The sequence below is a fragment of the Sus scrofa genome, chromosome 6, assembly GCF_054392235.1.
Source record: "Sus scrofa isolate SSC_HxYL_T2T_F1_AM1 chromosome 6, Sscrofa_HxYL_maternal_Yorkshire_Landrace_v2.0, whole genome shotgun sequence".
Taxonomy (NCBI): Eukaryota; Metazoa; Chordata; class Mammalia; order Artiodactyla; family Suidae; genus Sus; species Sus scrofa.
This window is the reverse complement of record NC_139388.1, coordinates 4,943,878-4,968,751: the sequence shown is the minus strand read 5'-3', so window position 1 is coordinate 4,968,751 and position 24,874 is coordinate 4,943,878. Positions and strand designations below refer to the sequence as shown.

General features: G+C 51.9%; 1 protein-coding gene across 2 annotated transcripts in view; it reads right to left on the bottom strand.

Annotated features, from left to right (window-relative positions):
• Window positions 1-797: 797 nt before the first annotated feature.
• COTL1 (coactosin like F-actin binding protein 1) overlaps window positions 798-24,874 on the bottom strand; it is a 47,856-nt gene continuing 23,779 nt past the window's right edge. The window contains exons 3-4 of one of the 2 annotated variants that reach the window (XM_003361733.5): window positions 20,922-21,079; window positions 798-3,261 (exon numbers count right to left, since the gene is read on the bottom strand). In XM_003361733.5, coding sequence (XP_003361781.2) covers window positions 3,151-3,261; window positions 20,922-21,079 — 269 coding nt within the window. In that variant the 3' untranslated portion in view covers window positions 798-3,150. Of the gene's footprint in view, window positions 4,377-20,025; window positions 21,080-24,874 lie in introns of both variants that reach the window. The other variant, XR_014805326.1, reaches the window with a different exon arrangement.

Sequence of the window (24,874 nt, the reverse complement as noted above, 5' to 3'; positions counted from 1 at the left end):
GGGTCAGCGAAGGCCAGGTAGCCTCACTTTCGTCCTCTGGGATGCTCACCCTGGGGAAGCCGGCTGTCGCATAGGGAGGTCCTGGCCTTGACCCTGTCGATCCACAGCCCATCAGCTGCGGGCCCAGTGGGCTTGGGCATCCAGCCCAGGCGATCTGACCAACGCAGAGCTCCTGCCTGTAAGAATCAGCTCCCCCAGCATTTCCTAGATCCCTGTCCCCCAAAATCAACATGGTGGCCGTTTCACACCATCGTTTGGGGGTGGGCTCGACCAGCTGCTGAAAGACCACTTGTGAGCAAGGAGATGCCCGTCTCCAGAGCCCCCAGCCCCTGCCAGCCCCTGAGGGAGGCCAGACAGGCATCCAGGCCTTGGGCAGGGACAGGAGCAGGTGGAGGCAGCTCCAGGCAACACGACCAGACACGTGCTAGATGCTAGCTCCCGGGGATAAAGAGATAAAGGCAAGGACTTTCTGCCCTTGAAGACCTGAGATCCCATCAGGCGCTTTCAGAAATCCCAGCAAAGGCCTGAGCTGCAGCTTTCGATTAAAACCAAGCTCCTTGAGACTTGTGGCCGCCAAGGGGGGAGAAGGGAGGGAGTCGGGGTGGACAGGGCGCTTGGGGTTAGTCATGCAAACTGTAACATTTAGAATGATAAGCAGTGAGGTCTGGCTGCACAGCACTCGGAACTACATCCAGTCCCTTTGGATACAACACGATGGAAGACAATCCAAGAAAGGGAATATACGTATTTATGTGGCACTGGGTCACCTCACTGTCCAACAGAAATTGACACAATACTGTAAATCAACTATACTTTATTTTTAAAATTAAAAAAAAAAATGCTCCTTGACACACAAACCCAGCGCCACCCTCCGCAAACCTGCCCACAGACTTTGTCCCTGGTCTGCTTGTCCCTCCAGCCCTTTGCCTGCTTCTCTGTCACCTCCTCAGGGAAGCCCTCCTGGATGGCCCTTACCAGGCCCAGGCCCTTTGTAATTTTTTTTCCCAGAGAATCTGGCTTTTCTTCCCAAGGGGACTTATCTACATCTCTAATTGTCCCAAGTTCTCTGAAAGCAAAAAGCCCAAAGGCCAGGAAGCCAGAGACCCAGTTTGGCTCCCTCTGGTCTAGGCACAGGAAAAAAAAACTGGGGCACCCAGAGTCCCCAAGACCTAGTGACAGGCCTGATGAGATGAGGACTGAGCCCTGTTGGGCACCCACATAATCCTTGCTGCGCCTCAAGCCTTCCGACCTGTCACAGTAGGCAGTTATTGCCACTGATTCCACGGGAGCCCAGAGAAGTTAAGTAACTTGCCCAGAGCCACACAGCTATGAGCAGAGGGGCGTGGCCGACAGTGGGTGACCTTGGCCTTGCCCACGCCCTACAGGATTCCTTTGTCCCCCAATTTGGGTTTCTATCCTCTCCCCGAACCCTCCCCGCCCCCTCGCAGCTTCTCCAAACCTGGCTGTGCCCCTGAAACTCCTCCGGCCTGATTCTGCATTCCCACTGGGGCTGGCGTGCTGGAAATCCCATTTTCAAGCTCTAGGACAACCTCAGAAAGGATGTCACAGCCCAGCTCGGGACAATTCCTCCCAGTTCCCCCCGAACACTCGGGGCGGAGGGTTCTGACCCCCATCACATGCCTGCTGTCTCCTCCCTGCCTCCAGTCGAGGGCCTCTCCATCTCCCTCACGAGCTCCAGTGCCAGGGCCACCGGGGGACCCCGAGTTCGGATCCCAGCTCTGCCACCTTCTAGCTGGGTGGCCTCAGGTGAATCACTGGGTTTCCCGGAGCCTCCGTTTCCATAAGCCAAGGATACAAACAGCCCCTGTGTCTTTCGGTTGTTGCTAAAAATGAAACAAGCCCCTGAATGTGAATACGCCCAGCCCCCCAGAGCTCTGAAAATGCCAATTAAACATGAATAGGAAAACCGCCTTGGTTTTTTCCAGTAAGGCGAGATGCTTTCTAAGACAAATCGGACAGCCTTGTTTTTTGAAAAACAAAACAAAACAAAAATTTATTTCTGTAAACCGTTTTGAGTGCAGATGCCTTCACCACCCCAGCACAGCACAGACGTCCCCCGACGAAACGAGCAAGGAAAAGAGAAAAAGAGCCCTACCTAACATGGGCATGAAGAACCAAGCCAACCTCATCTTTCTTTGAAAAAAAAAAAATCCTTTTTGTGTGAGGTGCCACCGAGGATTAAAACCATAGACTTTCTGGTTCCCCCCCCCCAGTGGGGGGGGGCGCTGCACACACAGCTGTGGTGACCGTGACGGAGCAGGGAGCCTCTGTCCCCTGCTGTCTGTGCTGTCGTGCAGAGGACCGCTTTGACCTAAATGCCCATTCTGCACCCCTAGTGTCCTCGTCACTTGGGGAGCCCGAGGATGTGAGCCCTGAGCACCTCCCGTCGAATCTGGACTCAGACCTCTGCCCCCACCCCCCGCCATCCCGAGAGCGCCATCCCAAGGCTGGGGAACGGGCCGCTTCTGACGGGTGGCAGATTTTCCTCTCTCCTCCTTCGGTCTGAGTCAGGGCTGCCCATCTCTCCACCGAGCACCGTCTCTGATGGACATGGAGCTTAGGCAACTTGGAATGGAGGTGGGGGGTGGGGGGGGCCTCCGGAGGGACTCCCGGAGGTGTGAGCCTGGCCAGCGGGGCGCGACAAGGGCACGATGAGGACGGGCTCCCCACGTGGCTGCCTCCTCCGTGGGAAGCAGGCGGGCGCCAAAAAAAAGAAAACAAGAGAGCAACACTGGCCCAGGCACCAGAAGCGACGCGAGGTTGATGGGTCAGGCCGGGCAGGCTGCCTGTGCGTTAAGAAATGCCAGGAGAGGGTCACCGCGGGAGGCACCTCCGATCTGGTGATGTGCGTGACCTTGGCATCCAAATGATTTTTGTTTAGAACAAGAAAGGGGTCAGGGGGAGAAAAGAAAAAAAAGCAAAGAAAGATGTTCCATGAGCTTCATGGGACGGGACACAGCAGGTGCACAAGGGGAAGCGGGGAGGGGAGCTGGGTTGCGGACGGGGTGGCGGGCGTTGCCTCTCATCGCGTCTCCTCTCCCTGGTGGGCTGATGGGCTGGTAGCTGAGGCCGCGGTCCCCTCCCCCGGGGAGCAGGCAGATGACTTTGGCAAGGCGCGGGGTGCGGGGGTTACTCCGTCTGGGCGTCATAATTGGCACCCCCGGCCTTCTTGAGCTCGCTCTTGATAAAATCTTCCTCCAGCTCCTTCCGATCACTGATCACAAACTCTTTGGCGAAATTCTGCAAGAACAAAATGAAACACAGAGTTCCGGTTAAAAAGGAGGAGACGGGAACTCTGTTGCTCAGGCAACACACCAGGAAGTCTTGGCACCGAAAATACTAAGAAACGATCAAAATGACAATCTGGTGGCAGAATGGTTTGGCAGGGAGGGAAAAAAAAACAAAAAACATGACTAGAGATCAGAAGATGGGTAAAGTCCAGACATTATGCAGTCCCAAGACCGTGGAAACAGGCCAAGGTCAGGACTGGGTTTGGACTCCGACTCTGTCGGTTTCCAGCTGTGTGACCTTGGATAAGTTCTTGCCAATGTCTATGCCTCAGTTTCCTCATCTGTGAAAACCTATCTTGTCAGGAGAATAATGAGAGACGAAGCTGGAAAGGCAGGCTGGTGTGCTGGTGAAAGTAACACCAGGCTTTGCAGAAAAGAGGGCTGGCGGAGGCTGGGGGGAGGGGAGATGGTTTGTAGTTTTACCCGTTTCCATAGTATAAATGTTCCCATGATGGCTGATTACAAGCTATGGTCAAGGGAGCTGTACGAGGAGCTGGGAAGAGACATCGCTGGCTGTCATCAGCTGGCACAAGGTCACTTCAGGCACCCCTGGTCCTGGTGATTCAGGGCCTCTGTGGTCACTGAACACACTAAAGTATATCCTAAGCTCGCCAGCCACAGTCAGTGACTTGAAGGCAGAGGCTTTGCCTGCATTCATTCAACAAACACCATGTCATGTGATCGGACTGCAGGGATGAGCAAATGGATGAAGTCACTGTGCCCTCTCAGGGTGCACGTGTGTTCAACCCTAATACCCCACCAGCCTGGCATACATGAAGCTCTCCCGGAGTGCTAGTGGCATAAAGAGTGAAGCAGGTGATATGGCTTATCAGATAACCCTGAGCCATGAACAATCGACAGTTATTTTAATATATGCATCATAAGAGATCCATAAACAGGAGCTCCTGTCATGGCTAAGTGGTTAGCGAATCCAACTAGGAACCATGAGGTTGCGGGTTTGATCTCTGACCTCACTCAGTGGGTTAAGGATCCGGTGTTGCCGTGAGCTGCGGGGTAGGTTGCGGACGCAGCTCTGATCCTGCGTTACTGTGGCTCTGGCACAGGCTGGCAGCTGCAGCTCCAAGGAGACCCCTAGCCTGGGAACCTCCATATGCTGTGGGTGCAGCCCTAGAAAAGACAAAAACACAAAAAAAGAGTTCCATTAAGCAAGGAAAATTTCAGGATGCGGACAGGTAAGAATACAGAGAAAATGACCAAAGTCTGAAAGTCAGAAAATCATCCACATAAAAAAAGTCCACGTGAAAACAAAGTAAACAATTACCACCATTTATTGAGCACCTAATGTGTACCAGACACGGCCACACATTAGCGAACTTAATTCCCAAAACCTTTGACTACGACTCAGCAGTTCTACTTCTAGAAATCTACCCCAGAGAAATGAAAGCATCCACCCACACAAACACCTCCAAACACAAATATTCATGGCAACATTAGTCATTAACAGCCAAAAAATGCAAACAACCCAAATGCCCATCAACACATGAATGGGTAAATGAATGTATGGCCTATCCACACAATGGAATACTATTCAGTCAGAAAAAAGAATGGCACACGCTATGGCAGGGATGAACCTCAAAACCCTTATGCTCAGTGAAAGAAGTCAGACATGAAAGATCACACATTGGGAGTTTCCTGGTGGTCTAGTGGTTAGGATTCGGGGCTTTCACCTTTGCAGGCCAGGATCAATCCCTGATATAGGAGCTGAGATCCCACATCAAGCTGCTGTGAGCCACATACCGTATGAAAGAAAGAAAGAAAGGCCACATACTGTATGACTCCATCTATGTGAAATGTCCAGAAAAGGCAAATCCAGAGACAGAAAGTAGACCCAAGGTTTCTAGAAGCTGGAGACAGGAAGAGACTTAGGGTGAGTTTGATTTTATGGCGTATAAACTATACCTCAATAAAACTGTTTTTTTTTTCAATCCTGTAAAATGATTATTATTATTTCCATTTTAAAGATGAGAAAACAGGAGTTCCCACTGTGGCGCAGCGGAAACGAATCCAACTAAGAACCGTGAGGTTGTGGGTTTGATCCCTGGTCTCGCTCCATGGGTTAAGGATCTGGTGTTGCCGTGAGCTGTGGTGTAGGTTGAGGATGTGGCTTGGATCCCACGTGGCTGTGACTGTGGTGTAGGCCGGCAGTTGTAACTCTGAGTAGACCCCTAGCCTGGGAACCTCCATATGCCGCGGGTGCAGCCCTAAAAGACAAAAAAATAAAATAAAGATGAGAAAACAAAGCCTAAAGACGATGACACTTGCCTAGAGTCACACAGCTAGTAGGTTCAGCTGACTCTAAAACTGGCCTTCCTAGCAGTGTCACCGTGTCCTCTGGGGGTGATGGACATGTTTTGGAACTGAATAGAGAGGGTGGCTGTCAATGTACTAAATGCCACTGAATTTTATGTTTTTAAACGGTGGTCAATTTTATGTTATATGAATTTTGCCTCAATTAAAAAAAAAAATAGAGAGAAAGACTAAACCAAGAGAGCTGCTAAGGTCAGGTTTCGTCGTCCTAAGGTAAATGTTCAGCAGGCCAAGCCTCCTCCTTCCTAAGAGGAAAGAGGAAGTGGGAGGGCTGATATTTATCAAGCAACTAATAGGTGCCAGGTGCAGCCTCACGCATGTTCTCCAGCCTCCCTCAGTCTGTTAGCTTTTCTTTTTTTTCTTTTTTAAAGATAAGACACACAGGCTGGGTCTGGCCAGATGACTCAACAGTCTTTCAACCCATTCTACTCCCAGTCGGCCGTGCTGGGCTGCTCAGGGTCTCTTAAGTCATCAGCCGCAAGTGAACACAGGGCAGGGTTCTGCTGGGAGGGCAGCGTCAGAAAAGGGGAACCCGGAAGCCACATGTTTCTCAACCTGAGCCCCGTGGCCATGGGAGGGGCAGAGAACAGAGCAGAAGGAGGAGGCCTGCAGCTCAAGATGCCCATAGAAGGAAGTCCAAAGTCCCCTGCCCTGGGGCGGCTGTATATGGCAATCAAGAGAAGCCAGGACACGCAGGCTTGGGGCTGTTGGCCACTGGATAATTCAGATTAAGAAGTTTGATCAGGTCTATGAAAGCCACTATGGAAGTACGCGGGGAGCTGTGCACACTCCACCTTGAAACCACACGCATGTGGAAAATCGAAATCAAAGCTGACAGGCGCAAACCGGGGTAGCAGAACCCAGTTAAAAGTAACATAACAATAAATATAAACGAACAAAATTACCTTTACAAAAAGCTCTGTCTCCAGCTACAGAGTGAAGGAGCCCTAAAGGCTGTACATGGGAGACAGGTTGAAAACCAAAAGATGTGCCAAAAAATGATCCTATGAAACAAAATTATGGAGAAAAGCAACCTCTATCCGGTGTTGTGTGATAATCTACAGAGGCAAAGGATCTGAAAAACAAAGGACGAGTGTACACGTATAACTGAAGCAGTTCATTGTACAGCAGACATGATCATAACAATGTCAGCCACCTCTACTTAATAAAACTCTAAAAAATAAAGAGAGAGAGAGGAAAGCAACCCCACCCACTCCTACGGTGGGAGCAACCCCACTCTCCAGAGGGCAGGCAGGAGGCAGCCAGCCACATGCAAGTGGTCCGAGCAGGCCTGGTCTAGAGGGCTCCCCCCACCCCGGGAGGCTGGGGGCTGGAGGGGCAGGGGGTGGGGTAGCCAGAGGCTTCAAAGGTAAGCCAGTGCTTCCCCTCAGGGTGTGGACTCGGCGAAGAGTCCCCCAAAAGTCCGCGTCAACCTAAACCCAACAACTGCACACGTCTACACCTCTGCATCTTCCATGGTCCTCACAGAGCGGGCTTTTGACGCGGCAGGGAGACACCAGCCCCTCTGGGGAGGGGGCTGAAATGTGACTCTTCAAAGAGAGGCAGAAAAAGAGCCCAAAGGGTGCTGTGGACAGCCAGACCGCGACGTGGGCTCAACACCCAGGCCCCGAGACACCTGCAAGGACTAGTCAGCGCTGAAAACCACACAGAACATATCAGCCCAAAGCAGCACCACCTCCCTCCCCGCCACAGTCACACCTCCGTGCTCCCAGCCACTGTCCCTGGCACCTCCAGGCACCGCCAAACACCTCCGGGGGCAGAGGCAGGTGACAAAAAGGCTACAAGGTACAGGGGGCACGTCCCTACCCCCAAGGAGATCATTAGGGCCAAGAGCGATGCTAACACACAGGGAACTTTATATTTTCAAGGAGCGACATTGGAAGATGTGGCAAAGAAACAGGCGACATTCACTGCAAGAGTATTTCATCTAACTCCATCCATAGTCTCATCATTTTAAGAGGCAATCAGTCTGCAAAGCCGCTGGTGGAATCTCCACATCCTGTGTTTCCCACGAGCCCATGTGTTATTTTGCTCGTAAGCACAGTGCGCAGCAGTGTGACAAGCCAGACTTCACGTGCTCTGCAGCCACATGGCCGGTGGCCGCCTAGATCTGGATGGAACGAGAAAGAGTCTGAAAGAATAACCTGCTCCGTCAAGGACAATCCATCATAAATCAGCCCATCTGAGGAGGGGAGGGGGCCTTCAGGTGGGAGAAAGGGGGCTGGGACTATTCCGTGTCTTGATCTGGGAGGTGAGTTTTATGGGTGTATGCAAAAGTTCAAAATTTCGAAATTTGGAATTCCCTTATGGCGCTGGTTAAGGATCCGGTGGCTGTCACTGCAGCAGCTTGGGCCACTACTGTGCCGTGGGTTCGATCCCTGGCCCTGGAACTTCTACATGTCACAGGCATGGCCAAAAAAATCAGCAAATTTAGGAAGTTAAATAAAACTCAGAAATGTATCACGCTGTACATCTAAGTGTCTTTTCTGCTATGCAAATTATACTTTGGTTAATAAAAAAGGCTGGGGGTGGGTATGGAGCTGAAAGAGCCGCTGAAACCCTGACATTCACTCCCTGCCCCTGTTTGAGAGAGAAGAAGTAAGAGACACAGAGAGGGGAAGCAAGTGATCCCAGGGCGCACAGCAGCCTCAGGGCACGGCTGGGGGAGGGGAGGGGCAGGTGCCTCTGCCTCCTGCGTGGCGGGATGCTCCAGATGGCACGTCCCTCCCGCACCGGGATCCAGCCATACCCTCAAGGCTGCCAGAGCCACATACGAAAGCCCAAAGCAAAAGATGCCCATCTGGTGGCACCACCTGTGGTTCTAAAAAGATCTTCTCGGTGTGGGAACTCAGCGTCCCTGGCTGACAGCCTCCAGACAGGGGCTCTCCCTTTTCTGCCAGGCCAGGACTTCGCAAAGAGGCCCCATCATGCCAAAGAGGTCTCCAAGACGGTCTGGAAACACACACAATCAAGGTCAAGAGCCATCCTGTCCCTCTAAGTTTCCTCGAGTGCATTTAAGTTCATGCCTCAAAGATACACGATGAAGGGCAGCCTGCTTCCAAGGAGGGCAGTTCTAGAGAAGGACTGGGCTTAGGAACTGGGGCTCTGAACACCATCTAGAATCTATGTGCAGGGCTGATTTTAAAAGTACGCAAGTATTTCGGAGTTCCCTTGTGGCTCCATGGGTTGAGGATCTGGTGTTGTCACGGTTGTGGCTCTGGTTACAGCAGTGGCGGGGGTTCACCGGCTGGCCCAGGAACTTCCACATACCTTGGGCACAGCCAAAAAAAAAAAAGGACTTAAGTCTTTTCCTATCCTTGCTTTAAAATCATCGCATTTTTAAATGGCTCCCAACCGCCTGGGTCTAAACCCCGGCTTCTGTCCTAAACCGTGCTGGGAGTCGTTTGTGCCAAATACAGAAGGACAAGAGTCCACATGCATCTCCAGCAGCCTAACCCTCCCTGGAAACGTATCCTCCCGGAGCCTCAGTCTCCTCATCTGCAAGTGGGGACCATGAGAGGCCCTACAACCTAGGGCTGGTTGAGGACCTGATGAGGGCGCCTGGCGCAGAGGCAGCGCTCAAGAAAGATTAGGTAGGAGGCCCTGCTGTGGTGCAACAGGATCAGTGGCGTCTCTGGGGCGGTGGGACGAACGTTCGATCCCTGGCCCCACACAGTGGGTTAAGGATCAGCTTTGCCACAGCTGCAGCAGAGGTCGCAATTGTGGCTTGGATCGGATCCCTGGCTCAGGAAGTTCCATATGCCGCAGGTACAGCCATAAAGAATCTTTTTTTAAAAGAAGAATGATTAGGTAATAGTCCCCACAATCCTGGGTTACTTTCGCTCTCAAGAGAGTTAGGGGAATCTGAGCTATAAAGAAGTTTTCTGAAACACTCAGGCTGAAAGTACAGGGAGTGGCAACTTCCTCTTCTCTCCCCCACACTCATTTCTCCATCCTGACTGTTTGCTTTTTAACAAAGGGTAGTCTGGGGAATTCCTTCTTTTTTTTTTAGCCACACCCACAGAATGTGGAGGATCCAGGGCCAGGGATCGAACCTGCCCCCCAGCAGTGACCCCAGGCACTAGAGCAACCATGCTGGATCCTTAACCTGCTGCGCCACGAGAGAACTCTGGGAATTCCGTGGAGTGCCCAAGGTGGTGACACCGATTCGCCTTGCAGAAAGAAGATGGTCCCATCCAGCTCATCCCAAAGCTGGGCTCGGGGCTGACCGTGGGAGGAGGAGGAGAAAGCCTGTCAGGGAAGCCCATGGTCGACTGCTTCTGTCTGCAAAGACATAAGGTAGGGCAGGGAAGGTCTGGGAAGAAAAAACCCCAGCAATGCACATTTCTACAAGTGGGGGCCAGGGAGGTGAGGTGACCTGCGTGTGTTGTATTCAAAGACAATGAGAGCTAATGCAATTCACTTGTTCAATAAACGTGTGTTTACTGAGCACCTAGTATAGGCCAGACATTCTCCTAGGCCCTGGGAAGTCACAGTCTCCTACTTAGGGGTCCCTCTGAAATGCCCTGAAGGAAGCAGTCAATGGCTCCGGGCCCTGGTTTCCATCTCCGTGAGAGAAGAGGGCTGGACAATAGACTCTGCTGGTCCTTCCCCACCTGCCATCCATGGATTTGCACCTATGGCTCCAGAGCATGTGGACAAAGTTCCACCTTCGACACCACAATCCAAGGGGCCATGGGGGAAAACTGGCAGAGAAATGTCGACTTTGGGGATGCAACCGTGGCTTTCAAAAGGAAGGCTGTGTACTAGCTTCAGGCCTATCCCAAACTCCTGCCAAAAAAACCCCCCCAAAAAAAAACAAAAACAGTGGAGGATAGAATCTTCCCTCCTGGAGTTCCTGCTGTGGCACAGCAGGTTAAGGATCTGGCATTGTCCCTAAGGCAGTGTGGGTTCGATCCCCAGTCCAGCACAGTGGGGTTAGGATCCGGTATTGCCGCAGGTATGGCATATGTCACAGCTGCGGCTCGGATTTGATCCCTGGCCCAGGAACTTCCATATGCTGTGAGTACAGCCATGAATAAAAAAAGAAGAGTACCCATCGTGGCTCAGTGGGAGATTGACTAGGATCCATGAGGTCGTGGGTTCAATCCCTGGCCTTGCTCAGTGGGTTAAGGATCTGGCATTGCCGTGAGCTGTGGTGTAGGTCACAGACACAGCTCGGATCTGACATTGCTGTGGCTGTGGTGTGGGCTGGCAGCTGTAGCTGATTGGACCCCTAGCCTGGGAACCTCCATATGCCACGGGTGCAGCCCTAAAAAGCAGAAAAATTTTTTAAATTAAAAAAAGACAAAACGAGAAGAAGAAGACGACTCTCCCCTCCCACATGTGTGAGATGGGTCTGGGGGTGGACAAGAAACAGGCTGGCCACAATATTGGAGCTTTTCCCCAAGTGGGCGAAGAGTGATTAAAAACCAAAAACCTTGGCGTGCTGAAGAAAAACAGTTGGTCCCAGCAGCCTGCATTGTGCTAGGAGCAAAGGCCCCTCCAGGGAACACGGGCCTGATGGCAATGCCCAGCACGGGACCTGCCAAGCCCTCCTGGGCCCCCGCACCCCTTCCCGCCCACAACCATTCCACGGCGCCTCAGAGAGCAAGGTTCTAAAAATCCTTCCAGCAAGGTGTAATTTACTCCCAAAGCACAGGTTCATGTAACTGGCATGAGTCATCACAGACAAGGGAAAAGCAAACAGATCAAAATGGTACAGTCACGTGTTTGACAGATTTGGGGACCCAGGCACCGGCGTCGCCGCACCAGGTCAGAAATGACACAACCCTATTTCACCAGGCAGAGGACAAAGGACAAGAGAAGGCATGTGGTGGCATTTCAAGCAGACACAGGTAATCGCCCAACATGGACGGCGGGAAAAATGACATCCTATGCTTCCCAGGGTGGGTTTGGGTCCAAACCAAATAGGGGCTGCTGTCCATATGCCTTGAATCCTGACCCCTGCAGGGCCACCGGCTTCTCAAGCATTTGTGTGACTGCCTGGATTCTGATACCCACTTTCCTGAGCACAGACACCTATGGCTCCACCTGGATCAGGGGTGGTACGAATGTGGGAAAGGAATGCTACTCTCTCCTCTGGTAACCACAGCAGACATCACACATCAATCCCACAGCAGACATCACAAATCAATCAGGACACTTTTCCCACTGAGTCCAGACTTAACCTCAGAATCCTTCTTAACCCAGACCTTCAAATAGCCTCTGCTATGGATCAACTGATAAGCAATATTAAATCTGGGTTTGGGACTTCCATGTCCTCCTGGATGAAAGTGTCCTTAGCATATTTTGCTCCTCAGTGATACCCACCTTGGGGACATCCTCCCAAAGAAAGAATTCAACAGAATTTTTAAAAAATAACAGCATGTATCCTCACAGATGTTCACTGTCAGTAAACACCAGACTGCTTCCACTTTTCAACAAAAATCGAGTAAATAAGAGTATCCACACTGAACCCTTCATATATAGCAGGCACTCATGAGATACAGGATTGAAGTTGTGCTATTCAGGATTTAACTGTGAAAGAGGCTTCCATGAACAGGCCAGGCTCAGGATCTGGGCATCTTCCTCTTTTTCCTGACAGCTTTTAACCTCTCAGCTGCTGGGCTCCCGACCAACCTCCTCACCATTAAAGGGGCCTCTGATCCTGCCCATCTGGCCTCTGTCTCAACACTCACCTTGGATTGAGGACGCCTCCATCCCAGCCTCAGTTTCCTCATCTGTATACTGGGTGTCACCACCGCACCTGCCCCTCCACACGTGACCCCAGCACCACCGTCCACAGGCAGCTTGGGAGCTTTCTATGTGGAACTAGGTGGTCTGTGTTTTTGTTTGTTTGTTTGTTGTCTTTTTAGGGCTGCATCTGCAGCATGTGGAAGTTCCCAAGCTAGGGGTCGAATGGGAGCTGCAGCTGCCAGCCTACACCACAGCCACAGCCACGTGGGATCCAAGTCGTGTCTGCGACCTACACCACAGCTCACAGCAATGCCAGATCATTAACTCACTGAGCGAGGGCGGGGATGGAACCTGCAACCTCATGGTTCCTAGTCAGGTTTGTTAACCACTGAGCCACAACGGGAACTCTATGCTCTGTGTTCTAAATAGATGACACGAACAACACAAAGCCCCCTCGCCCCTGCCCGGGCTCAGGTGAAAGGCATCAGCACAAAAGGCCCTTTCTGGTTCTGAGAAGAAAAGGGGCCTTTCCAAGAACCAGGGGCTGGAAGAAGCTTAAGACTCTCCATGAAAACAAACACCTGAAGCCCTTTCACGAGGGAAGAAGCATCTACGCTGTCCCCGGGTACCCAGCCGCAACTAACAGTTGGCAAGGGGCAGCGGCGGCCCGGTAAGTGTCATTACGCAGGGTGCATGGGTCCTCCTGGCTGACCCAACCACCTCGCACCTCTGTTTTCCACTGAAACAAAAACAGAACCTTTGGAAATTCCAACCCAGCCCCAGACCCCTCCCTGAGTACAAATGGCTTCCACAATTTAATTCAACCCAAAGAGCAGTGACTGAACGTTGAGGAGCTTCTGTTCTAGGAATACACACAGAACAAGACACAGACTACAGCCTATGAGTCCTTGCTTCACTTTTTAGCACCTGTTTAAGAACTCTCCTAGGAACGAGGACTACTACCAAATAAAGCAGCCATGCTCCCTGGCCTGGGGATTACTTTCTAGCATCACTTAATTATAATTCACTGAATTTGGGGCCTTTTACAAACACAAATGCAGGAGCCATTCTCATTGAGGCTGGTAGGAGAAGGGGAGAAAGAATCAAAGAATCAGGGTTTTGAAGGACGAATAGGAGTTCATCAGCTACCAAAATGAGAAACCTTTTCACATCCTCTGCTTTTCTTTAATCCGTCTGACAGTTCTATGAAAATTTACATTCTCTTTTTCATCAGTGAGAACAGAGTCTAAAGATAAAGTCCTGGAGTTCCCGTCATGGTACAGCAGAAACGAATCCAACTAGGAACCGTGAGGTTGTGGGTTCGATCCCTGGCCTTGCTCAGTGGGTTAAGGGTCTGGCGTTGCCTTTAGCTGTGGTGTAGGTTGCAGATGCGGCTTGGATCCTGTGTGGCTGTGGTTGTGGTGTAGGCTGGCACCTGTGGCTCTGATTCAACCCTTCACCTGGGAACCTCCATATGCCGCGGGTGTGGCTCTAAAAAGGAAAATAAGTAAATACTTAAATAAATACAAAGTCCTAGGGCAAAAAGGTGATAGAGCTAGAATATCAGCATGGGTCTCACTCCCCTTAAGCCTGTGATCTTTCCCATTTGACAAAGCAGCATTTTTTTTCGAGGGGGTACTTTTTAGGGCCACACCCACAGCATATGGAGGTTCCCAGGCTAGGGGTCTAATTGGAGCTATAGCCGCCGGCCTACGCCACAGCCACAGCAACACCAGATCCAAGCCACGTCTGCAACCTACACCACAGCTCACGGCAACACCGGATCCTTAACCCACTGATTGAGGCCAGGGATTGAACCTGCATCCTCATGGATACTAATCAGATTCGTTTCCACTGAGCCATGACGGGAAATCCACAGCAGCATTTTTAAAAAAAAGAAAAGAAAAAAAAAGCAATGTGAAATGATGTTCAGTTTCCAGTTTAAAAAAAAAAAAGGTTCTACCATCAAGAAAGATTGAGAGCAAGATCAGCAAATTTAAAAATAAACACAAAAGGTTTGTTTCCTGTAGAACTCCTCTGAGCCTTTTATATGCACATCTATAAAAGCAGAGCTGCCAAAAGGCATGTGGCCTCAGAACCGTTTTCTTGGTGCTGGAGGACTTGGGGAAACGTGTCATGGGGTGCAGTGACTAAGTGGGGTCCCTGGGACTGGTCTGCAAGCACAGGGAACCTGGAGCAACCTCCCCCACCTTCCCAGACTCCCCATCTGTCCAACGAGGATGATGGCAGAATTGGCCTTGCCAGGAGGAAGACGTGGGGGTTTTGTGCCACGCCCACAACAGGCAAAAGTTCCGGGCCAGGGATTGAACCTGAGCCACAGCGGAGACAATGCTGGGTCCCTAACCCACTGAGCCACCAGGGAACTCCCACAATACATGATTTTCATATGTGGAGGGTCCCTGGAAGTGGCAGGCATGTGGTAGGGACACAATAAAACTCTCGTTGTTAATATTCCTACCACACTGGTACACGAATATGAGCCTCCCGGAGGACAGATGGGGCATCTGGTACTGGCCCTGGGGGAGCGGGGTCCAGAATTTCAGCACACGGGTCAGAGGCCATCAGGTTACACATTACACTGATGGCTCCATGTAGTCACTGACACGACCACCCGTCCTGTCTCCCCTTCGTCCTAGAAGAAACACGCCATGCTGTTCTTTCCAGCATCCCAGTGCTGAAAGCTGAGACCCACCTCTGGTTACTGGGCTCCACGAGCATCCACATACTGTTAAAAAATTTTTAAAAAAAGAGAGAGAGAGATGGCACGATCCCATGAATGGGGCGATTCTGCACAGCCAGCACGATGTTTTATGGACTGGCTCTGCTCTAAATCAAAGCAGTCTGGCTCCGCGTGGGCAGGTCTGTAACAGGGCAACTGCATTGTCCCTGTAATCCCGCAGAGGCGCCGGAACAATGGGACGGGTGTTGTGTTGCCGGCACCAGCCAGGCATTTCTGGGCCACGGACGATGGCCGTGACGACGCAGCCCTGCACCCTGTCCACTCAGCACATTCCGGGGCCCAAGTCTGGGTGTCACCATCGCCCAGCCTGAGTGGCCAGCACCCTCAGCTGCCCACGGCCTCGCTGGCCCAGACCTGTTTTCCACCAGCAGCAGATGCAGCTCAGCATCTCCGCCTGGTTCTGAACACAGACCGGAGCAACCCAGGATCAAAGCCTTGATGTTGAACTCCTCCGGGCTCCAGCCTCGGGCCCGCTGCTCGCAGCCGTGGGCTCGGGCCAGGACTTGTCACAGCTCTGGGTCTCAGCTGCCCCCCTTGCTGATGATGCACCTACATGGCAGGTGCCAGGCCAGGTCTGGATTGTTTAAAGTCAGCCCTGACCAGGGTGGGCGAGGCCAGGACCTGCCTGCCCCTCTGATGGCTGTGACTCTGGGCTGAGCCACCTGCAACACAGTCAGACGGAGGGCTCCTGCCTGAAATCTGAAGCCACGCCATCTGGTCCAAGAGGCTACACCCCAGATCACTCTGACAAAGTAAAACAAGGTTTCCCTCAAGGTAACAGGCTGTCACACAGTATCCCATAAAAAAATGAAACAATTTCACAATATATCAAAACAGAATAGGAGTTCCCGCTGTGGCACAGGGGGTTAAGAACGCAACCCCCGTGGCTCCGGCTATTGTGGAGATGCAGGTTCCATCCCTGGCCAGGGCAGTGGGTTAAAGGCGCCAGGGCTGCCACAGCTGTGGCTCAGATTCAGTCCCTGGCCCAGAAACTTCCCTATGCCATGGGTGAGGCCATAAAAATAAATAAATAAAAATTAAAACAAAACCGAATGTGGGCATTCCTGTCATGGCGCAGTGGTTAACGAATCTGAGGAACCATGAGGTTGTGGGTTCGATCCCTGCCCTTGCTCAGTGGGTTAACGATCTGGCGTTGCTGTGGCTCTGGCATAGGCTGGTGGCTACAGCTCCAATTGGACCCCTAGCCTGGGAACCTCCATATGCTGCAGGAGTGGCCCTAGAAAAGGCAAAAAAAGACCAAAAAAAAACCAAAAAACCAGAATGTGCCCCAGCAAGTCAGCCCATTCAACCCATTCTCTAAGTGGGGAAACTGAGGCCCGGGAAGGGAGAGAGACCCGCCCACAGGCAGGCAGGTGCCATGAGGACCCAGCCTTCTCGGTTCCATGGACTCGATCTTAATAGACTTTTTTGACGTTTCATACAAAGCATGAGGATGTGGGTATACTATTTTTGTTATTATAAAAACAAAGGGTTATTAATGACGGTAAACTAAAACTCCATCCATTTATGCTTCTCATGGAAACCGTGGTAAAAGGCAGCTGGGGGTGCGAGCACGTTCCCGAGACAGAATCTAGATTTGTCCACATGGAGACGCCTGAGAGAATGTCTGTTCCGAGTCCCCATCATGCAGAGGAGACAAACGACACGCCAGGACCAGCAGAATTTTAGTGACTGTCAGAAGAAATCATTAGGCCAGTAAAATCGACCCTGGGTAACATAAATGGCTGTCTTTGCAACTGTCGTGTAAATGCGATGTTTTGTAATAGTTTCAGGTAATTAACTTTTTTTTTTTTTTTGGTCTTTTTAGGGCCACACCCACAGCATATGGAGGTTCCCAGGCCAGCGGTCCAATCGGAGCTACAGCTGCCGGCCACAGCCACAGCCACAGCCACATCAGATCCGAGGCGGGTCTGCGACCTACACCACAGCTCACCGCAACGCCGGATCCTTAACCCACTGATCAAGGCCAGGAATCAAACCTGCGTCCGCATGGATACTGGTCAGGTTCGTGTCCATTGCGCCACGACAGGAACGCCACTGAACTTTTTAAAATGCAGAGAAGGAACATGCAAAGATAATGGACTAAATATTACAAGACACCTACAGTTCAAGACACCATCTCTGATTCCCCCACCAGCAGCGGGGACACGGTGCTTCTATCCACCAGCATCCTTTTCTTTTAACAAATGGGATTGGATGTGGAGCTGCCAATCATGAGGCCCCACCTCCCTCTCCCACAGGATGTACATGTGACCTAAGCTGGGCCAATTGGATCCTTTTAAGGGAATGATTGACACAGAGGGAGGAGGGCTCTTTCTTCCCTTGGTTTCAAGACCCAAAAGAACCACCAGGCCTGCATCATTTCTCCTACTGCACACAGACCACCTGAGGCCAAACCCAGAGGAAAGAGAAAAGAGAGACGAAAGGAAGATAATGCTTCAGCCCTTGACCTAGACACACCCAAAGCTGGTAAACCTGCCCTTCCCAGTTCAGAGAGCCAGGCGATTCTCCTTTTAATTTGTATTTATTTATTTATCTATTTGTTTGTTTATTTTTGGCTACAGTCTGCAACAGCTTATGTGGGATATTAGTTCCTGACAGGGACTGAGCCTGGGCCACAGGAATGAAAGCACTGATTCCTAACCATTAGACCACCAGGGAACTCTCCCCTTTTTTGGGCCACGCCCATGGCACGTGCAAGTTCCCAGGCCAGAGATCAAACCCAGGCCACAGCTGCAACCAGTGCCACAGCTGCAGCAACACTGGATTCTTGACCTGCTGCCCACATGGGAACTTCTAGGACTCTCCTTTTTTAAATAATTCCTTTTTTGCAACGCCCCTTTTTTCTGCAATGCATTTGAGCTCGCGAACAAATGAAGTGTAACCAAAACTCCCAAATGAAGTTACCCGAATCACCCTCTTAACCCACTTAACCAAATTAAGAAGAGTTCTCGATTGCAGAGGAATTCTGCAGACTGCTAAGAGGGCCAAGGTTTCCCTTTGGGGGAGGGGCGATTAAAAACAAGTTCTGGAACTTTTGTCTGATGGGGCTGGTTGCCCAGCGCTGTGAAAGTACTTAACGCCACTGCGCTGTACACTTTAAGATGGCCAGCGGTTTATGTGATGTATTTTACTACAGTCTTAAAAGTGGAAAAAAAAAACAAACCAAAAACAGAAGCTCTGCAAGATCCAAAGACTGTCCCCAGTGGACGCTGCCCAGCACACATCCTTTCCCTGTGTGCCCTGTTCTGGCCACGCGGGGCTGGCCCACGAGAGGAATAAGCCAGGATGGCAGAGTTCAGCAGGAGACCTTTGGCCAGGGACCTGCATTCTTGTGCACGTTCCATGCTGCTGCCATAGAGGAAAACTCTGAAAGCTGGTTAACCATTCAAACCCCAACTGTCCTGTAGGAGAGCCCAAAGGGTTGAGTCGGGGGCCATCAGAGCAAGGGTGCCAGTGCCAGCCAGGTGCCAATCCCAGGGCCGTCTGGTAATGCCGATTACGGTTTGGAAGAAATAACATTTGTTGACTATTCGCTATGAAGAGTTCCCGCTGTGGCACAGCAAAAACAGATCCGACTAGCACCCCTGAGGACGTAGGTTTGATCCCTGGCCTCACTCAGTAGGTTAAGGATCTGAAATTGCCCTGAGCTGCAGTGTAGGTCGCAGACACAGCTCTGATCCCGCGTGGCCGTGGCTGTGGGGCAGGTCATCAGCTCTGATTTGACCCCTAGCCTGGGAGCCTCCATATGCCACAGGGGCAGCCCTATGATGATCAAAAAACAATTTTTTTTTTTTTTACCATGTCCCCGGGCATGGCGCTAACCCTTTAGGAGGGAACTTGACAACGTACGCCTTTTTAAAATGATAATCACCCCTATTAACTCTGGAACCCCAGCTCCTGAGAACATGGTCTAAGAATCCCGTGGAGCAGAGAAAGGCGCGCCATGTGTTAAAACATTGGTTTGATAAAACTGGAAGCAGCTCAAGAGACCAAGGCCAGGGAGCTTTCAGGGTATCACAGCGCACTTGTGAAATGGGACACTCGGTCCCCAGGAAAACGTTCACTACAAAAACGGCAGCCACATAATTTATGAAAGTAAGTGAAGTTAAAAAAAAGAGAGAGAGAGGCAGTGATAGGATGTGATTTGCAGGCTATGATCACAGCAACGCCCAGAGCTGGGTGCATTCGCCCGGTGGTAGGAAAGATGGAAAAAGTGCCTGTGATAATAGAAATGATAGGAATTTCCCCCCTGTTATCATTTTTTAAATAAAAATTTTCTTTGGAGATAGTTTTGGCTTTACCGAAAAGTTGCAAGAGCCAGGACCCAGAGTTTCCACGTACCCCACGGGCCATTTAGACAATTGTGAACATCTGCTGTTACAGAGGTACGTTTGTCACAGCTAAGACGCCAACGCTGCAACGTTACTAGTGATTTAACTCCAGACTCCATTCCAACTTCGCCCGTTTTTCTGTTCAAGCATCCAGTCCAGGACACACACACACTGCACACAGCCAATATGTATGCGTGTGCATTTCACTTCTGTGTTTCACAATGCAGTGGCATCTGGTACATTCTCAGATACGTGCAACCAGCACCCCAGATTTCAGAATATTTTGGAAGATTTTCATCACCTCAAAAAGAAGCCCTACGCCTGTTAGCTACCTCCTCCTCACCACGGGTTTTGGGAAATCCTTTTGCAAAAATAGCGAATCCGGAGCTCCCATCTTGGCACGGTGGGAATGAATCCAACTAGGAACCATGAGGTTGCGAGTTTGATCCCTGGCCTCACTCAATGGGTTAAGGATCTGGCGTAGCTGTGAGCTGTGGTGTAGGTCGCAGACGTGGCTCGGATCTGGTGTGGCTGTGGCTGTGGCGTACACTGGCAGCAACAGCTCCAATTAGACCCTTAGCCTGGGAACCTCCATATGCCACAGGTGTGCCCCTCAAAAGACAAAAGAGAACCCTTTGGTAGGGAAAAAATGCTCTCCCCTTTGCTCTCTTCCCCAGCTTATCTTTCTAGGATTTTGATTTTGATTGTTTTTTTTTTTTTCTCAGTACAACCCCATGGTTTAGCCCCCATATGATCCACTTGGGAAATTTCCCAGTAGTGTCCATTTGTGTTATACCCAGAATGGAAAAAATACTTGAAAATAGAGAGTCCTACAGGTAGACGTGTTCAGGAGCTCAAAGCCAGAATCAAGTGTACATTCCTCTCGGTCTAACAGGGCCACAGGCCCAAGCCAGCCAAGGCCAGCGGCCACCTGCCCCAACTAGGAAGCTGCGCCATGGTGGACACAGTCATTCTATGGCCATCAAAATCATCATTCAAGACCCCTGCTGGCACTCATGAGGTTGACGTTCCACCAAATGTTACTGTGTACCTGTGTGCCAGACGCTATTCAGAGGGCACTCGTGTGATTTCTCCCCTTGGGTCCCCATGGCCCCCGTTGAAGTCATCCATCCCCCCATCAGGAAGTGGCGCCATTTTGGTCATCCTTCCAGCCTTCGTCCCCGTGAGCCACTTCCCCCACCCGCCAAGGTAGACCCAGTCACCATGATGCCAGTACTCCACGGTCAGGTGGCAAACGCAGCTACTGACCTCCTAGCCCGCACCCTGAAAACAGTCTGGGGCACATCTCACCAGTGGCACTGGTGGTCCAGAGACATAGCCCGACACATTCAAAGTCACCAACCCAGGAGCCCAACGCAGCCCATCGCGTCCCTGCTGGATGGTGGCCCCCAACCCAAGCCCCTCAAAGAACACAAGGAGGGTTACCTGCACCACTTCCTTCACCAGGGTCTTGTCGGTGCCCGTCTTGGCGCGCTGCAGCCCGCTGACGTTCTCGCCAATCCAGGTGATGAGGGCAAACTTGGACCTCTTGCTCATGGCATCCCCGGTGGTGAAACGCACGAAGGCAAACAATCGGACGTCATCTGCGCCGACGGCAAAAGGGGGGCTTGGTTAACAGACCCCAAATCCACCTCCCCCAATCCACCTCCCCCGGGATGGGCTCTGTGCCACGAAGGCGCCACCTCCCTCCAACCAACCGTCCTGACAACAGCGCTGCTGGCTCGGACACCCATCTCACAGAGGGCAGGTGGGGGCTCAGAAGGGTCACATGATGCCTCCCTCCCCCCCCCCCCACTGGGCTGCACCAGGAGACGGAGCCCAGGAGCCCAGGCCTCTCCGGCTGCCACGCCCGTGACCCCACCCCTCCCCTCATCCAGTCAAGGCTCAAATTCTGAATCACATTCAGGGAGAAGTTTGTGGACTCTTTTTACCTCAAATCTGAGGCCCTATGAAGAAGAGGAAAGCAACACGGTAGAAAGATGGGCACCAGGCCGGGGAGGAGTCGGGGGAGGGAGGACACAGACAGTGGCCCCCGCCCTGGCCTGGGATGCAGCTCTGGGCACACTGGGCATGGCCCGCTTATGGCCAGACAATTATTCTGAGTATTTTTCCATGGGGTGTGCTCCGCTTGATATAGGGTAAATATTCGTTTTTTATGACAACGCCTCTGGAGGCTACTGCGTCCCGCGAATGTACATTTAAGTCTGCGTCACGGCCACACCAGTGTTTTCATTTTCGTCCCTTCAGAATCTCTTCCATATGCCACTGAGCCAGGTCCACGGGCCCCCACTGCTCTGCATCCCCAAAATACCAGGGGATAATCTTGCACTGTCATTTCCTTTATTTTATTTTTGGCTACACCCGCAGCACATGGACGTTCCAGGGCCAGGGATCGAACCCACACCACAGCAGGGACCTGGGCCACTGCAGTGACGGCGCTGGATCTTTAACCCACTGAGCCACCAGGGAACCCCACGCTGGAGTTTTTAAAGTGATGTGTGGTGTGTGTGTGTGTGTCCACCTTGGCGCTCTGGACATTGGGGGCCGGGTCGTTCTTTGCAGAGGGCACGCGTCCTGAGCGCGGAAGGACATGGAACAGCGTCCCTGGCCTCTGCCCACCAGATGCCAGGATCACATTCCCGCCCCAGCGTGACAACCAACAATGTCTGCAGCTACCGCCCAGTGTCCCCTGGGGGGCAAAACCACCCCCAGGTGAGAACAAATTTCCAGACATGGTCTGTGTCCCCGTCTAATCAGGACCCCTTGTGTTTTCCACCAAAATTCTGCCCCTTTTGTGGGGGACTCACATACCCTAACCCAGACTCATAATCCCTGAACAGGTGACATTTCAGGTTACCAGTGAGGCCTCACCTCAGCCCCTCCCGGCCACGGCTGGCACAAAGGATGCTGCTGGTGTGGGCCACTCACCCTGTACCTGCCATGTCACCCAGCTCATGCTCCCCAATGGCTTTCCAGTGCTGGCTTTAGGGTTTCTCAGGGACCCAGTGACCCATGGAGCTGTGCTTCTCAAGAGCTGTATGTGTCTGCGTTACCTGGGGTCTGGCTAAAACACATATTCTGAGTTGGAGTCTGGCTTTCTTTTTCTTTTTTGTCTTTTTAGGGCCGCACCTGCAGCATACGGAGGTTCAAGCATATTCGAGCCAGGGGCTGAAATGGAGATACCAACCTACGCCATAGCCACAGTAACACAGGATCCGCATCTGCGACCTACACTACAGCTCACGGCAACGCCAGATCCTTAACCCACTGAGTGAGGCCAGGAATCAAACCCGCAACCTCATGGTTACGGGTCACATTTGTTTCTGCTGTGCCACAATGGGAACTCCAGAGTCTGGCTTTCTAGCTAGCTCCTGGGTAATACTGATGCTGCTGGTCAAAGGATCCCACTTAGAGGTTTTATGACTGTTTTTCTTTTTTAATTTTTTAAAAACTTTTTAGGGCCACACCTGCAGCATATAAAGTTCCCAGGCTAGAGGTCAAATCAGAGCTACAGCTGCCTGCCTACACCACAGCCACAGCAATGCCAGATCCGAGTCTTCTCTGCGACCTACACCATAGCTCATGGCAACACCAGATCCTTAACCCCCTGAGTAGGGCCAGGAATCAAACCCACATCTTCATGTATACTAGTTGAGTTCTCAACCTGCTGAGCCGCACGGGAACTCTGTCGTTTTTTGCTGTTTGTTTTCTTTTTTAAATGAAGGTGCCTTTCTTCCTAGAATCATTCCAGGTGCTCCCCACTGAATCCCACACAAAGCATAGATTCTCGCCAAGACCCAAGGCCACCAGCCCTGAGCGTAAAGGAGACGCAGTCTGTCCGGGCTGGTTAGCACCTCGAAGCCTGAGCGCATCCTGGACAACCAGCTACGCCGTCTAAGAGGGAACCATCGGAACCGGGGGAGTGGAAACAGCCCTCGGCAGGCCACGGACTCTTGATTTAAACTCTACAGCCTGGCATCTCTTAAAGGAAACAGACGATAACCACCATGCCCGGGGCACAGAACCTTTCAGCTGATATGTTCGTGTTCACCAGGGCTTCATAGGGATGCTGGGAGGCGGGCCAGGGGGTCACCTTCACCAACACCCAAACCGCTGCGGAGCACGTGAGTCTTGGAGGTCATGTGACACGCCCAAGATTGTGTGACGCGGAGGACAAAGCCAGCCTAAAGCCAAGGGCTGGGGCATCTTCGGTGCCTGCCCAGCCTGCTCCTTTGGGCAACTGCCCCCACCCGGCCCTGGGAGCCTGGTGGGCGCCCATCCCAGGATTTAACCATGGGGGTCAGGGAGTGACAAGGTGTTGAGGACAGAGAAGAAAGAGTGGTCACAGGGACCCAGCACAGCCAAAGGGACATGGCCTAGGGACCGGTGGCTGTGGGAGGTGAGGAAAGAAGAGCCCAGGGGACAGGCGGCCACATGAGCTCCAGCCCTTACTCCATCTGACTTAATCCCCGTCTGACCTAATCCCCAACTGTCCCACCTCAGCAGCCTCATCTGTAAAATGGGATGATTCTTTCTGTCCTCCCCAATTTTTTCTTTATGGAAGTAACAGTCACAGGACAAAAGTCCATCATTTTAACTAGTTTAAAGCACACGAGTCAGCGGCCTTCAGTGCATCCAGGATGTTGTGCAGTCATTACCACCACTGATTCCAGAACATCTGCTTCACCCCCCAAAAGAACCCCCCTCCTCACCAGCAGGCACCCCTCATCCCCCCTTTCTCCCGCCCTATGTAACCACGAAGCTGCCTTCTCTCTCTGGATACACCAGTTCTGGGCATTTCTCGCAGGTGGAATCCTCCGCCAGTCTTTTGTGTCTGGCTTCTTTCACTCAGGTTGTTTGTGAGGTTCATGCCCACGGTAGGATGGTCAGGGCTCCATTCCTTTTATGGCTGCATAATATTCCGTTGTATGGATGCACCACATCTGTTCTGTCCATCCAGGCATCCATTGGTGGCCATTTGGGATGTTTCCAAATTGCGGTGGTTTTATGCCTCCCTCCTTCGTCGACCGTGAGTTTTAAGCAGGATGCTGGGAAACCTGGCCCGACACAGTAAAACCTTCTTCCCAGAGCCTGAGCCACGAGGCGGAGCTGCAGGTGGGGAGTGAGCACAGGAAATGGGGCTGGTGGGGCTGAGGAACCGAAATTCACGCGGCCACGCCTGGCTGGTGCAGAAGCCCTTCCATCCAGAGCACTGCCCGGCACCGGCGGCCACGTCTGGGAAGGCAGCACTCTTCTGAGCGGCGTCACTGGAGCAAGCGGAGAACCGGCTCCAAAGCGTTTAATCAAATGGCCACCTTGACTCGAGGAGGAGGCAGGCCACCCATTGGATGCCTCCGACTTGTAAATACCCAGACAGC